This window comes from Berghia stephanieae, chromosome 4 (genome assembly GCF_034508935.2).
Source record: "Berghia stephanieae isolate SIO BIC M18660-M18661 chromosome 4, UCSD_Bste_1.3, whole genome shotgun sequence".
Lineage (NCBI taxonomy): Eukaryota > Metazoa > Mollusca > Gastropoda > Nudibranchia > Aeolidiidae > Berghia > Berghia stephanieae.
In genome coordinates, this window is record NC_088363.1 from 33,461,114 (window position 1) to 33,478,613 (window position 17,500).

Below are 17,500 nucleotides of genomic sequence, written 5' to 3' on the forward strand. Positions count from 1 at the left end.
AAAAAAAATTCAACAGGGCAGAAAATTCATGATGTCACACCTATTTTTATTGAGCTCTGATATAGCGCAATATCCACTGAACGTGCTCAAAGCGCTTTACAAAGGGTCCCTGACCAACAGCAAAATGTAACATGTAGAACGAAACATGACGCCTGTTAGGCCTGTTTTAACATCAGAAAAAACGCTGTTGACGGCCAGGTACTCATTTTACACCTGCATACGATGAGAGAATGTGAGTAAAGAGCTTTTTTTCCAAGGACTAAACTATGCGCAGAGTGAGGTTCGATCCCAGGACCTTTCGATCCGAAAGCGTGTCATACCACTAGAAAACATAGCCGCACTCCTCGAAGGTGTATGTAACCAGCCCATTGAAGGACTACTAGTAATGAATAAGTTACAAATCGAATCATAAAGTGGCATAACTATTTTAGTAAGATCACTAGTCGTAATAGAGCAAAGATGAATAATCATTCTTGACGACCAGCATATACATATCTAGACTTGAAAATAAAATGCCATAACTCTGACACCAGAGGATCAATTATTCACACAAAGTTTATATCCAGTCCTCCAAAAGACTGGTTTTACACTTCCAATGACATTGGAACCAGTTTGTTTTGTTGTTGTTATTGTTTTATTTTTTGTTTTTTTTTACACCACACTTTTGTTCCCTATTTCAATTTTTGAAGCATGTGTACATATTATAACACTTGACCTCTCACCTCAATCCAAAATTACATCGGGGTTGGGTTAACCAGATAATAAAATTCAAATTTGAGGTTTTAACTCTCTCCTTTCCCATCATTTTCAGTATTTTCCCAAGAATGGCAGTCTTACCCAGCAGATAAATTGATTTTTTAAACTCAAAACAATCTCTCTAGAAAACAACTTTATGTTCTTATTAATTAAACAAAGATCATAGCGAGGTACAAAAAAATCTAAATAAGAACAACTGTATATAATATCTACATTGTGTCTTAACAAATGTGACGATTTTGCTGTAGGTCGTAAGGAGAGGGTTAAATGTGACCCCCTGCGTCAATCCTGTATTATGTCGGAAGGAATAGACTTTTTTAACAATCGAAATAAAAAAGTAATAATGATCAGATTTTAGAAATTTATAGTTCTGATAATTTGAACTGTCAACTCGCTTCATGAAATCCTCTTCATCCAAGCATAATAAGGTAATGGGGGTTTTGTAAGTAAGAATAAAGTTATGATGTACATAACAATTCCAATCACTACGGTCTCCGTCGAAAAAATAGTAATTATAATAATAATAATAATGATAATAATAATAATAATGATGATGATGATGATGATGATAATAATAATAATAATAATGATGATGATGATGATGATGATGATGATGATGATGATGATGATGATGATGATGATATGAATATAATAATAATAATAATAATAATAATAATGATAATAATAACAATAATAATAATAATAATAATAATAATAATAATATAATAATAATAATAATAATAATAATATAATAATAATAATAATAATAATAATAATAATAATAATAATAATAATAATAATAATAATAATAATAATAATAATAATAATAAAAACATTGTAATTTTTGAGCGCTCTACCATATCACGAGGAAGCGCTCAGAGCACTTCACACTTTACAGGAAGATTAACACATTAATTCGGAAAAGAACAGTCTTCAGGATGCTTTTTATAAATTTCTACTGATGAACAATGCCGTACTTCTTTCGGAAGTTTGAAATGAAACAAGGTATCTACTATTTACCCATCACCAATAGAACATACGAACAAGTAAAGTCCAAATATTTATTTTAAAAATCAATCTTTAGGTTTAAGAGGCGATTTGGATCTGATTATCAGGAAAATATTTCAAATAATTCATTTTGAGATTTTGGTGGAAAACGATATTTTATTATATTAGAAATAATATTATTGTAATCCAACTGCTCAAAATAGACTATAAAGGCACGAAAAACACAGGCACGAAAAGGGTACAGGTATTAAGAATAGGTAGTGAAAAACGGAAAGTTTTTTTGCCATTTTCTCAATATGTCGTTTTTCTAGAGGTAGATATGTCAAACGTTTCTCAGAATCTATTCAATGATTTTGTCTGAAAATGTCCACAGTTGTCACAGAGATAATGTATTTTGTAACCATAGGGAATATTTTTTGGATAAGGTATGTTTATTTTGAATTATAATCCAAATAATAAATTTTTAACATCAATTTTGTCATAACAATTTGATTCACGATTTTGTAATGTTTTAATAAAAATTCCATAAGCTAAAGTTGTAAAATATCTCTATGATGACGCAAAATGCTACATAAGAGGGAAGAATATGCAGGTTATTCTTTCATTAGTTTTTTGGAAAGTTTGCCACAAAATTGTTTTTTGGGGGGTTTTTTATGCCAGACCCCCAAATCAGGTCGCAAAACGGGAATCGAGACAGATATGTATATTTTTCACCAACATTGTTATTTTTTTACCTATAATGATGGTACAAAATTATTTAAACTGCCCAATATAAGGAATTAATTTTTTTTTTTTTAGAAAGGACCGAGTCCGCACATTGAATCTCTCTGTTGAGCTGAGCCTTTTATTTCTATAAGGGATGCAATCCGTAAAATAATGTGCAATATTTTGAGCAGGATTGGTATTGTCCCTTGAAATTGAGCTATATTGAGCTTTATATAGTGCAATATCCACTAAATGTGCTCAATGGGCTTTACATGGGGTCCCTGGTCAACAGCAACATTTAACATGTAGGACGGGACACGACGCCTGTTAGGCGATATTACAATTTTTCGGACAAAGACAACGCTGTTAACGGCCAGGTACTCATTTTACACCCGAGTGCAGTGATAGAATGTGAGTAAAGTACTTTTTCCAAGGACTCAACTATGCGCCGAGCGCGAGGCTCGAACCCAGGACTTTCCGATCCGAAAGCGAGTGTCATACCACTCAACCACATAGCCCTAATGATTGAATAAAGTTTTGATGAGCTTGCAACAGGTGCGCGCGCGCTCCCTCTCATTTATCTCTCATGCACGATTTTTACTTTGTTCTTCCACTGTCATTAGACTTCATTACAATATCGTTTCCTCAAAAGTTGTGACGATGCAATCACTGTCCCTGCTCTACCCAGTGTTTAACAATCGTTTCCTATCCACCATTTTGATCCACATCCCGTCTTTTGGTCTCTCTCTCTCTCTCTCTCTCTCTCTCTCTCTCTCTCTCTCTCTCTCTCTCTCTCTCTCTGTATATATGTATGTCTATCTGCCTATTTTTCTATTTATATGTCAATCCTATCATATATATATATATATATATATATATATATATATATATATATATATATATATATATATATATATATATATATATATATATATACAACCTGTATCTCTCATGCACGATGTTTATTTTGTTCTACTACTGTCATAAGGCTGTAATTACAATATTGGCTACGATCGTTTCCTCAAAGTTGTGACGATGCAATCACTGCCTCTCCTCTACCCAGTTTATTAACTATTGTTTCCTATCCACCATTTTGATCCACAACCCGTCTTTTGCTCTCATCTGATATTTAGAAAGTATTGGCGGATAGACAGATTTCCCACAAGGCACTGGGGTCATAGTCTGCATAATGGAGGCCAGGGCTACCTTGATCTGTAAGAGGGCTAGACGCATCCCTATACAATTTCTTGGTCCCTGGAAATGATACAATAAATGATTTTTTTTTTAAATATTGTGGCGTAGTCTACATCTAGAAATACATCAATTAAAGAAATCTAGAGCATTTATTTAGAGCAATATCCACTAAACGTGCTCAAAGCGTTTTACAAGGGGTCCCTAGCCAGCAGCAACAGTTAACATGTAGGACGAGACATGACGACTGTTAGGCGATATTAAAAATATTTTTTTTCCGACAGAGACAACGTTGTTAGTGGCCAAGTATTCATTTTGCACGCGGGTATTGTACGAACATGTTAGTAAAGAGCCCTTTCCAAGAACTCAACTATGCGCCGCCCTGAGCAGGACTCGAACCCGGGACCTTCCGATTCGAAGGCAAGTGTCATACCACAAAACCACATACAACGCTTATAGATCATTTATAACAACGGCTTTATTACTATGTCCTTAACGCTTTACAGCATTTAATTCTTGTTGGATAACATATCATAAAATACATGAAACTTAAAAAGTGAAGGTAATGACCTACAGCAACTTGGGTCAACATTTGTAAAATCATAGCATAATACTTACCTAAAAATTACGTCACAATACGATCACCAAAAGAAAGTAAAACGTGGGATGTGATTCGTAGTGTTCAAGGAAACAAATTATGATCTCATTTGTTAAACTATAGATGGAATGCGCTTGGCTAAGAAGCTCACAACATTTCCATCCGGAAATATAACAGACCAACACACAAAACTATGTGTAACCTTTATAGTCTGGTTAGTACAGTTAAGTGAGAAATATTCATAAGCGTGGATGGCAAAAAACAATAACAAAGACCCGAGTGACGTCAACTTCATTCTATCTATTGAATACAACTCGCTGCTCGTTTTCTTTTCGTGCTCGTCGCTTTGCATTGTGTATAGATAGAATGCGCTTGGCCAAGGAGTTCACAACATTGCCATCCGGAAGTATAACGGACCAACACACAAACTCTGTGTAACCATGAACTTTTATAGTCTGGTTAATACAGTTTAGTGAGAACAACTCACAAACGCGGATGGCAAAACCAATAACAAAGGCCTGAGTGACGTCATCTTCAGACCATATATAGATAGTTCGAAGATGACGTCACTCAGGCCTTTGTTATTGTTTTTGCCATCCGTGTTTGTGAGTTGTTCTCACTAAACTGTATTAACCAGACAATAAAAGTGCGCTTGGTCAAGGAGTTCACAACATTGCCATCCGGAAGTATAACGGACCAACACACAAACTCTGTGTAACCTTGAACTTTTATAGTCTGGTTAATACAGTTTAGTGAGAACAACTCACAAACGCGGATGGCAAAAACAATAACAAAGGCCTGAGTGACGTCATCTTCGAACTATCTATAGATCATGCCCATTAACAAGCGTTTGCTGTGACCATCGAATTTTTTTTTTCAGGGATTGTAATATTACACATAGAATAAATAAGCCTCATCAATATGCCTACGTTAGAATAGTTGATATAAGCTACAAAAAGCCTTTTTTTCACAGACTGCGTTATTTTACTCACGTGTCCAAACGCCATGTGGGCAAAAGGATGGCGAGCCTCTTTGTTCTCGGCCTTGAACCTGTCAGGGTCAAATGTGTCGGGGTCAGGCCATATTTCCTTGTTCCGGTGGATGGCAAAGACGGGGAGCATAACCTATCATTAAAGATAAATGAGATGAGAATATTAATAGTAAATAAATGAACGGATAAAAATAAATAGATTGATTAATAAATAAAAGAATGAATGACTAGAATGATAAAGAAATGAAATAAATAATAAAGTAAATAAATAAACAAATAAATCAATCAATCATTCAATTAATACATTTTGAACTGAATTCATGTTGGTATTATTTTTTTTCCAAAGAGGTAACACGTACTATAGTAAAAGGGAATTGGTGTATCATGTTGTTAAGACATAATGAAATCACCGAATAAAAACCATGTTGGGTAAACGCCATTTTCAACTTAGGAATTCAATTGTTCTTTGTTTGTCTCTCTTTGTATTCTTCTTTTTAAGAGTTTAAAAAAAAATACTTCATCGCAACTGTTTTGATGTGTTGTTGTATCGTGGGATTATTTTTAATGTAGTTTTGCTAATTTTAGCGCGCTGGTTTCAAACATTATATAAAACTATTAACAAATTGTGTCTCTGTGAATGACCCTCTCCCTACCAACCATAGGGAAATCGTCGGGTCCGTTACGATGTAACCAGCATTTTTTCACATCCAGCTTTCTTGTGTACTTCACCTATTTTGAATAATCTGTTTTACTATTGTTATAGGAACGTAAAGCTGTGCTGTACATAATTTGAAGAATCTGTTATGCTATTGTTACAGGAACGTAAAGCTGTGTTGTACAGCTAGTTTTGCTGAACAAAATTGAACGTATAGGATGTACTAGGCTTGACTGAAATGTCTTGACGCATATTTGAATATCTCCGATTGTATTGAACTCATCAGTAGGAGATCAAAATGTGTGTAATTTATTCTTCAATTATCTAGGTCACCAAGTTTTGTTTAGTTGCTATTTCTTGATTTCGATTTATTTTATTTGTTGGAAGCTCTTTGTGGATGGGAACGGTGACTGTGTTGAATTTTAAAATGATACCCGGAAATGACATAAACTAAGCTTTGTTTTGATACCTTTGTCAATGTCGTATCTATAGTTTTGAAAAGACAAGAGCAGCATCAAGACTTTTCAATCTACCCTTGTACATAATCCTGTTGATTTAGAATTTTTTAATATTTATGTTGGATGGGTATGACAGTTAATGTTGGGCATATCGTATCGCAATATCGATATATCGATATGAATGACAATATCGAATCATATCGATTTCAAAACGCCTTATCGATATCGATATAAGTTACGCTCATAGAATTAAACGAATGAGAATACGTACGAAGCCTAAAAAGTGTCAACCAATGAAAGCATTCAGCGCCATTTTATTGTTGGCTGAGAATGTAGTCATTACCATTCATTCGGTCTCTATGTCAACATAACGACACAAGAAAAACAACAAACAATATCAAAATCCACAATAAAATGTTTCAGAACTGTTGCGTATATTTATGGCACAATGAAGCTGTCAAAAAATGAAGTTAGAGAATGTGTGTAATCATGTATTATAATAACCTGTAATGTGTTTTCCAACCACCACATCATCTACTACTACAACCACCACCACAATATCATCACTAACACTACTACTACAATCACCAGCCCCACATAATTATCACTACCACTACTACTACACCACCACCAGCACATCATCATCACTACCACTACTACTACAATCACCACAACCAAATCGTCATCACTACCACTACTACTGCAACCACCACCACCATATCATCATCATTACCACTACTACCACAACCACCACCACCACTACTACTACAACCACCACCACATCATCACTACCTCAACTACTACAACCACCACCACAATAGCATCACTACCACTACTACCACAACCACCAGCACCACATCATTATCACTACCACTACTGCACCACCACCAGCACATAATCATCACTACCACTACTACTACAACCACCACAACCACATCGTCATCACGACCACTACTACTACAACCACCACCATATCATTACCATTACCACTACTACTACAACCACCACTACCACCATATCATTACCATTACCACTACTACTACAACCACCACAACCACATCGTCATCACTACCACTACTACTGCAATCACCACTACCACCATATCATCACCATTACAACTACTACTACAACCACCACAACCACACCATCATCACTACCACTACTACTACAACCACCACCACATCATCATCACTATCACTACTACTACAACTACAACCACCACCACATTATCATCACTACCACTACTACTACTGCAACCACCACCACCATATCATCATCATTGAAATATTTTTTTTTTTAATTGAGCTTTATATAGTGCAATATCTACTAAATTTGCTCAAAGCGCTTTACAAGGGGTCCCTGGTCAACATTTAACATGTAGGACGGGACATGACGCCTTAAAGGCGATATTACAATTTTTCGGAAAAAGACAACTCTGTTAACGGCCAGGTACTCATTTTACACCTGAGTACGGTGAGAGAATGTGAGTAAAGAGCCTTTTCCAAGGACTCAACTATGCGCCGAGCGCGAGGCTCGAACCCAGGACCTTCCGATCCGAAAGCGAGTGTCATTCTACTAGACCACATAGCCGCATCATTACCACTACTACTACAAACACCACCACCACATCATCATCACGACCACTACTACTACAACCACCACCACCACCATATCATTACCATTACCACTACTACTACAACTACAACCACCACCACATCATCATCACTACCACTACTACTACAACTACAATCATCACCACCACCACATCATCATCACTATTACTACTACAACTACAACCACCACCAACACCACATCACCTCACTAACACCAGTACTATAATCACTACCATTAGGTTTTGGAGCTTTACTTCATTTGAAATAAGGAAACTTCGGAATTGTATTTGGCATTGTGTTTATATATCATAATATAATTCTAATCAGTTATCTATTTAGAACTAGTTACTATACAATATGTATGCCAAATACCACCCCAATTCCCCTTTCTTGTGTGCGGGAATTCCTCTTTCGGCATTGAAATTGAGTGTGAGAGAGTCATCACTACACACATAAACAACAGAAACAATTTAAAAACATGACTATGACGCGCAACCACTCACACACGAGGGTATACTATTTATCCCTTTCTCTATATAGAACAGGACAAGACAAACAATAGCTTGACTCTCGCTACAACTCGCATTGATGTTTGTCGTCTCACGAGTTCAACTCTCGGTCGACCTGTCAATATTCCTTTTTGCCTCGGACGTAATCATTAATAGAATGTTGTGTGGTTTTGACCGTGAAGAAAACCTTAAGAAGTCACATTTATATCATTTTAGAGACATCGTTTTGAATAATTTTGAGTTAAACGAGCGATCAGGAAGTTATTTTCTTAGATTTCATGAACGGCCAATCAGCGCTTGTTTACTATAGTAACGCGATTCCCAGCCAACGTCTCAATGGCGGATATTTTTCTCATCGAGGCCGCTGGTTGGTTAGCCAATAAGAGCACCGTACGGTTTCCATTGGGTAAATTCCTTGGTTACGCTTGAAATTTACATAGGGCTGCTGGATGACCAGGTGCGTGGCCAACATTGACCATACGGAGAATCTCATTTTTAAAATGTGATGATGATCCCCTAGGTCAGTAGTTTTTTTGTTTGTTTATCAAAATCAATGACTATTTTAAGGGGGTCAGAGTGTTAGTAGTTTTTGGCCACGTGGGACAAAAACAACAACAAAAATCATTAAACAAATAGAGAAACGAACTCTTTCGTGAATAGTGAGGTGGAGTAACAAGCGTATTTATCCTAATTTTGATCGATTTTCGAAATATCGATGTATAAAACCTTTGCATCGATAAATATCGATATATCGATATTTTGTGTGACGAAATATCGTATCGTATCGATATCGAAAATTTGTGATATGCGCCCAACACTAATGACGTTTCTAGTGGAAAAAAACCCGTTAAATGGACGGTAAGGAGAGAATTAATTGGGGAGCATTTGGCACCCAATGTCTGAACAAAGATACACACCACCATTCCCTTCGGGATGTGTACATCTCCGATAACACAGTCTTCCGTACACACTCTGTCCACGAAGATGACCGGGGTGAACATTCTCAATGCCTCATAGACACACTGGTCAAGATAGACAAGAGACTGGACATTGTCGTAAGAGGGAGGTCCGTCTCCCAGGACCGTGTCCAGTTCTTGTTGGATCTTGTGGCAGACGTCGGGGTGGTGGGCGAAGGCGAAGAGCCCAAAGGAGAAGACGGTGGACACGGTGTCATAACTTGCCAGGATAAAGATGATGGCTTGGCTCTGAAATTGATTAATGTATTGAGTTTAGGTAAAATACTCATAACACCCGCCAGACGGATATAGATAGAACGAAGATGGCGTCACGCAGGTTTTGTTATTGTTATTTTGCCATCCTCGTTTATGAGTAATTCTCACTAAACTGTATCAACCAGACTATAAACGTTAAAGGTTACACATAGGTTTGTGTGTTGGTTCGTTCTACTTCCGTATGGCAATGTTGTGAGCTTCTGAGCCAAGCGCATACTATCTATAGAAAGTTTGCACATGGCTGAGAAGCTCACAACATTGCCATCCGGAAGTTATAAGGACCAACACACAAAACTATATGTAATCTTTGTCGTTTATTATCTGGTTAATAGTTTGGTGAGAATTACTCATAAACGCGAATGGCAAAAAACAATAACAAAGACCTAAGTGACGTCAACTTCATTCTATCTATAAATCAAGGTTAAACACAGTTTTGTGAGTTGGTACGTGTGAACTTTTTGAATAAGCGCAAAGCATCAATAATGTACCAACACACAAAACTATGTGTAACCTTGAATGTTTGTAGTCTGATTGGTAGTATTTAAGTTATTGAGAACAACTAATAAAAAAGGCTGGCTAAAATCAATAAAAAAGAGCTGAGTGACGTCAACTTTAGTCCTTCTATAGATAGTTCGAAGATTCGTCACTCAGGTCTTTGTTATTGTTTTTTGCCATCCGCGTTTATGAGTAATGCTCACTGAACTGTATTAACCCGACTATAAACGTTCATGGATACACACAAAAACTCATAAACGCGGATGGCAAAAAACAGTAACAAAGACCTGATTGACGTCATCTTCGAACTATCTATACACAACATGTGCAACAAGCTCAGACCTGAGCCATCGTTTACATATAGATAGTATGCGCTTGGCTAAGGAGTTCACAACATTGTCATCCGGAAGTATAACGAACCAACACACAAAACTTTGTGTAACATGATCGTTTATAGTCAGCTTAATACAGTTTCGTGAGAGTTACTCATAAACGTGGATGGCAAAAAAAAAACAATAACAAAGAACTGAGTGACGTCAACTTCGAACTATCTATAACTTGTTTCCATGAGCTCTAATAACGACAACTCATTAGTCGGTGCAAAAACCAAATAATGACATCAAACTGCCAGTCTTTTTGGATTTCAGTGTCAGGCTATAACATAACGATGGTTGCGTTGACACTGACCAAAAAATGACGTCAAGAGACAAGTCTTTGGCCACATAAGAAATCAAATCGTGAGTTGTATTCAATTGTGCAACCAATGGGATCACTAGTTTCCTTGAGCACAACTAACGACAGTTAGAATTTGGCCAGAAAACTCGCCCTTCAAATGTCGATCGATTTAAATGACCATCATTTTGGAAAAAAAGATAAATAAATAAATAAACAACTATCAAACCTGGAATTTCGCGAAGTCCCAGGTTTGAGAGTTTTTACCAGGATAAGAGTAATTTAAATCGATCGATATTTGAAGAACGAGATTTCTGGCCAAATTCATAAATAAGAGTTCGGTGGTTAACTGTTCAAGAGGAAGGTCAAAACTCTGATCATGTGACTGTAAACAGGACAGGATGGGAAAAGGAACTTTTTAAAAAGCACTGCCCTTTGATATTGTGAATCCTTATAAATAGAGTACTCGAGTACAGATCCGTCACACATAAATATATTATTAGAAAGAAGGGCATAGGAACTAAAAACAGCACTAGCCTTTGATATTGTGAATCCTTATAAATAGAGTACTCGAGTAGAGATCCGTCACACATAAATATATTATTAGAAAGAAGGGCATAGGAACTAAAAACAGCACTAGCCTTTGATATAGAGCAGTAAAGTTAGGTGCCCCAAACGTAAACAATAACAAGTTGCTAGTGATTTCCGTTAGGGACCGGAATAATTTACGCACAATATAGGTCTCCCAATTTTGTAGTTTGAGTTGTAGGCAATACACTTTCAGTATTGAAAATATGTTTACATAAAATCTAACAGTTGCAGAAATAATAATATAAGGCTAAATTATTATGAAAATCAGGCTCCCAATAATTCTCGTTTTGTTCACACCAGCGCAATAATTTGCTCTGGTCTAAAAATAGATAGACTGTAACTTTTGATAAATTTTAGAAAATTTTAACTTTTGTTCCATGAAATATCCATATCTAGACATTATTTGATGCATGATCGAGTATTTATGAATATGTGTTTCTTTTGCCACCTAACAGCCAAATTTTAAAGGTTATTTTTTTCTATTATTTACATTGGAACGTAAGCTGTCAAGACAGGAACATGTGGTTTGCCACGTGCTTCTCGACCTTTGTTTACCTTTGGGGCACCTAACTTTACTGCTCTATTGTGAATCCTTATAAATAGAGTACTCGAGTAGAGATCCGTCACACATAAATATATTATTAGAAAGAAGGGCATAGGAACTAAAAACAGCACTAGCCTTTGATATTGTGAATCCTTATAAATAGAGTACTCGAGCAGAGATCCAAGCCATACATAAATATATTATTAGAAATAGCTGCACTATTTTGAGGGAATATCAGAGAGACAAATTAGGGAGCAGGACTTGTGTAAGGCAAAGATCTGAAAAAGTGTACATAAGAAAAGTACTTGGGGTAAAAAGGCATCCCAAAAAAAAAAAAAAGTTTAATCAGCCTGACTCGACATGGGATTGAACCTCAGACCTTCTGATTACCAGTCAGACGTGTCACCATTACACCACAGAGGTTATCTGATAGTTGGGACGATTTACCCTTCTCCTTGCCACCAACAGCAAAATCGTGGCATTTTTTTTCGACACAATATACTTTTTTTTTCTTATTCAGATTTATTTTGTACATCATAAGCTTTGAAGAATGATCTTTGTTTAATCAATAAGAATATAAAGTTGTTTTGTAGAGAGATTGTTTGAGTTTAAAAAATAAATTTTTCTGCTGGGTAAGCCTGCCATTTTTGGGAAAAATACTGAAAATGATCGGTAAGGAGAGAGTTAATGCCTATATTCCTCACAAAAGTACGCGTACCTGAATGTGAACCTTCGCAGCACCATCAAGCAAAAACATTGAACGCGAGAGGTTAAAGATGAAGACATTGAGTTAGTTCCATTTTTATTCTGAAAATATCAAATATAGCATACACTTTCCCAGATATTTTGTGAGGCTATGTGGTGTAACGGTATGGCACTCGCCCTCGGACCGGAAGGTCCTGGGTTCAAATCCCACTCTGAGCGGTTCATAGTTGAAACCTTGGAAAAAAAAGCTCTTTATTCACATTCTCTCACCGAACTCGCGTGTAAAATGAGTAACTGGTCGTTAACAGCGTTGTCTCTATCTGAAAAAAATTCAATACCGCCTAACTGCTGGCGTCATGTCTAATCCTATATGTTAAGTATTGCTGCTGGCTTGGGATCCCTTGTAAAACGCTTTGAGCTCGGTTAGTGAATATTGCTCTATAACATGATAAAGCTTTTTTGGGGAGGATTGTTTGTTTGTTTATTTGTTTTTGTTTGATTGGGGTTTTTTTTAATTTTTTTTTTTTTGGGGGGGGGGGGTTTGTTTGTTTATTTTTATTTTTTTTTTTTTTTGGGGGGGGGGGATTTTTTTTTACCTTAATCTCTTCTTGTGAAAGCGTCTTCGAGTGATCTGATTCCGAATACCCAGTATCATCTCCCTTTGGTTCAAACCCCGACCTCTCTGCGTTGATCATTAACTGTAAGAAGTCCTGCCGAGACGTTGTCTGCGCCTGGGCTTGTCGTTTCCTGCCCTCGACCGCTTGGTCTGCGAAGGACGACAGGAACTGGACAGACTCTTTGTCGAAAGCCGTCCATCCCAGCTTAATGAGGACCTTGACCAGCGGAGGGAAGAGGACCACGAAACTGGCCATCCAACCACTGAATCCGACGATCTTCTTGGCTGCAATAGCGAAAGGACTTGACCTAATTATGGACAGAACGAAAATAAACAAACATTGCAATGTAGTGTGGTTATGTCGTCTAGTGGTATGACTAGACTTCGGATACTAAGGTTCAGGGTTCGAGTCACGCTCTGAGCGTATAGGTGAAATTTTGGAAAAGGCTCTTTACTCACATTCTCTCATCGTGTTCAGGTGTAAAATGAGAACCTGGCCGTTAACAGCGTTGTCTCTGTCCGAAAAAAATATAATATCGCCTCTCAGGCGTTATCTCTCATCATACATGTTAAATTTTGCTGTTAACTAAGGCCCTCTTGTAATGCGCTTGGAGCACGTTTAGTGGATATTGCACTACATAAATCCTCACGGTTGTTTTTTTTTTTTTTTTTTTTTTTTGTTTTTTTTTACATTGAACCGGAAATGGAGAGAGAGAGAGAGAGAGAGAGAGAGAGAGAGAGAGAGAGAGAGAGGTATATACACACACATATATATATATATATATATATATATATATATATATATATATATATATAATATTCACACCACTTATTCTTACTCCTTCTTGGAACAAAAAAAAAATGGTTTCTTCTTGAGTTCAATAGCGATGTAGACGAACTAAAAGGTTTAAAAGTGGGTCTGTGAGATCAGAGTAAAAGTAAAAATTTATTAGGATATACAACCGGCCTATCCAAAGAGTACCAAGTAACTCAACGCTCCAGATACCTCGGTAAACCTTGGCTTCGTAATCTGTGATGGCTCTATGGCTGCGTGTCCATAAACACGGAAACGACCTATAAACGATAAACGACCCGTGTTATCGTGCGTGTGGTTGGCAAAATTCCCTGTCCACCAATACAGAATCAAACCGACCGAAATTCGGCAGTCTTTCGGTAAAAAAATAGTAACAAGAAAATGAAGTGAGTAGAAAAGTGCCAGAAGACAACAGAGAATAAAAACTGGTCTGGGAGATCGTGACTCTTCCATATGAACTATCCACTACCCCCAGAAAATGTCGCTTCAAACCTTAATCTAACTAGAGCCTCTCTCCCCAACTTCTTGGGGTCACGGGTTCAACACACACAAACGCCGCGAAGTAGTTGGCCAGCATTTAAGCTTAAATAGCCAATATTCTCAACACAGAAAAATAGGGAAAAAATAGGACACTATCATTTTCCTATTTATTAAAACCGTGTCTACTGGCACCGACTCAGAACAAAACTAAAACAAAAACAAAAGCAAACAAACAAACAAATAAAAAAAGAGCAGCGTGGCTCAGCGGTACAGTCGTTGCTTCGTACCCGAAAGGTACCGATTTCAATTACCCGCCGCTGCTCTGTGTGGCCTTGAGATAGTCACCTCACCCTAGCTCATTTTGCGGCGCTGCAATGCGGCTAACGCCTGGGTCTTTCCAGTCTTTCTTTGGAATAGACCCTAGAGACAAATTTCCCCTATGGGATGAATAAAGAGGTTTTTTTAAAAAATCAAAACTACCTGTCCTTGAGGGTGTCCATGCTGACACCAAATCCAGCACTAGCTATAACATCCAATGTGAAGCAGGAGATGACATCCTTGAGTTCAACCTCGGTCCCATTCTCGCAGAACTCTCGTAGATTGGACGCGAGAGCACGAGAGCTGGCTTCCACATGCTGACACATCCGTCTGAGTTTTCCGGAGCTAAAAGTCGGACTGATGGTCTGCCTTACGCTTCTCCAGTTGTCGTCTGCAGAGGAAAATACAGATCATTAAAACTTGAGCATTTATATAGAGCAATATCCACTAAACGTGCTCAAAGCGATTTACAATGGGTCCCTAACCAATAGAAACACTTAACATATAAGACGAGACACGACACCGCTTAGGTGATGTTACAGTTCTTTTTTTTTTTTCAAACAGAGATAACGCTGTTGACAGCTAGGTACTCACTTCACACCTGAGTACGGTGAAAGAATGTGAGCAAGGAACCCTAAACAAACATGCATCCAAGAAAACCATCCAACTGACGAGCGAGACGCCTTGGTTGTCTTGGACAAATCTGCCAGAGTACGGCAGAAATGTGAGTTGATCTTACTCATTTTAATATGCTCTGAACTACAGGGCATCCATCAATATTTTTTTTTACATCAATGTTTTTGTCCGAAAAGTGTATAAGCACCTAACGGGGTGCTTGTGTCGTCCAATGAGTTATATCGCCGTTGTCCACCAACGAATAGACAAAGTTTAAACGCGGTGAGGCTGTTTTCCACGCGGTGAAATACAAATAAATGCTATCTATTATTAAACTATTTCAAATAACCCAAAATGAGTTGTTAAGCTACGCCACTGAATGCAATTGTCGCGTCGGATTTGTTTTGCTCTCCTTTGTGATCTTTCTTATTTTATGATGTAAGAGAGACGAGTCAGGTATAAAGAATATGTTAGTAATCCAGTAAGAGTGAGATCCCCTCTCTCGCTTAAATTACTGGCAAGGAAAGCTACTCTTATCTGATTACTACAAATGTTTATATATAACTGACTTTCGTCCCTTTCATCATAAAATATAAGGAAGACGTCAACGTAAAGGAAGACATGTGACGTTATTATGCCTTTCGGATTTTAAATGGTGCAATGTTTCACGTGAGTGGTGGAGTGTATTTCGTTCTTTATCTCTTACTTACTTACTTTCTTTCTTTATGTGTTTATTTATTCATCTGTTTTGTGGTGGGAAAATGCGTGAAATTTATAGAACAATATTAATCAAATAAGCAAAACAAGATATCAAAATGTTATTGTGCCTAGACGAAATGGGTGGGGGATGAAGAAGTCTCGATTGTAACGGGGACCGATATTGTTAGGCGAGTGCTCCATCACTATTTTCCGGACCTCCAGATATGCAATCACGAATTTAAACGTTAACGATGTTATCAGGTGGAGGGGGGAGTGGATGCGTAAAATGGCCGATTGGATAAGGCTTAGAGGATCGGGTTCGAGCACAGCTTTAAATCTTTCTGGGAGCAAAATCTCGGATAGACCCTAAAGGAAAAAAAATATTTTGAGCTGAATAAAGGTATGTTTATAAATATTTGTGACAGAAGACTTAAATTAAACTTGGCACGATTACCTTTGAGCATCGAGATTATCTTGTCAAATGGTTTCTCATTGGTGAAGAATTGTCTCCGATTGACGAACTTGTTGAAATGCTTGATGGTGACGTCACGAATAAGGTCAAGGTCGCGGACGACCATGAGGGGACAACCGGGGTCAAAATATCCATACACCTACATGGAAAGGATAAAATTGTGACTCGGGGATTATCAGCAAAAAAAAAATATTTATTTATATATTTGGATTATATTTTTAAGTAAAGATGTTTTTTTAACGAGAGCTTTTATAAATAGCAAAGTACACTGCTCAAAGCAAAAATGAATCACTTTACATGTAGGAAAGATAATAAGACACTCGAAAAGAGCAACGTTGGTAATAGCCAATTAACGCTGTTACTCATTTTACACCAACCAGACAGAGTATGGTGAGGAGATGTGAGTACATAGCCTTTTCTACCGACTCAACTTTGTGTTGTCAAACGAGGTAAACTTTACATCAAGGGGAAATCGTGCTCCTTTTGGCTTTAGGCCAATTTTATCTGTGCATTGTTATGTACCAGTTGGTACTTAATTAAACAAGAGATAGTCTTTTAACAATAATATATTATCTTGTATCATATCACAATCATGAGGGTACCTAGGTCAGACCTGCCTAGGTCTACGAAAAATTGGTAGAATGACGAATTGTTGGCTCCAATTTCAGAACTCCATGAACATTTCTAAGTCATTAACCCTCTCCTTACCACCTACAGCAAAATCGTCACATTTGTTACGAAACAATATACATATCTAGATCTA

At 37.2% G+C, this 17,500-nt stretch overlaps 1 protein-coding gene across 3 annotated transcripts in view; it reads right to left on the minus strand.

Moving 5' to 3' along the window:
* Positions 1-3,362: 3,362 nt before the first annotated feature.
* Positions 3,363-17,500, minus strand: part of LOC144970448 (cytochrome P450 3A24-like) — a 24,616-nt gene continuing 10,478 nt past the window's right edge. For 2 of the 3 annotated variants that reach the window (XM_078910110.1, XM_078910108.1), the window contains exons 3-8: positions 16,720-16,876; positions 15,114-15,342; positions 13,320-13,647; positions 9,402-9,689; positions 5,251-5,382; positions 3,409-3,723 (exon numbers count right to left, since the gene is read on the minus strand). In XM_078910110.1, the coding sequence (XP_078766236.1) occupies positions 3,541-3,723; positions 5,251-5,382; positions 9,402-9,689; positions 13,320-13,647; positions 15,114-15,342; positions 16,720-16,876 (1,317 nt within the window). In that variant the 3' untranslated portion in view covers positions 3,409-3,540. Of the gene's footprint in view, positions 3,724-5,250; positions 5,383-9,401; positions 9,690-13,319; positions 13,648-15,113; positions 15,343-16,719; positions 16,877-17,500 lie in introns of all 3 variants that reach the window. The other variant, XM_078910109.1, reaches the window with a different exon arrangement.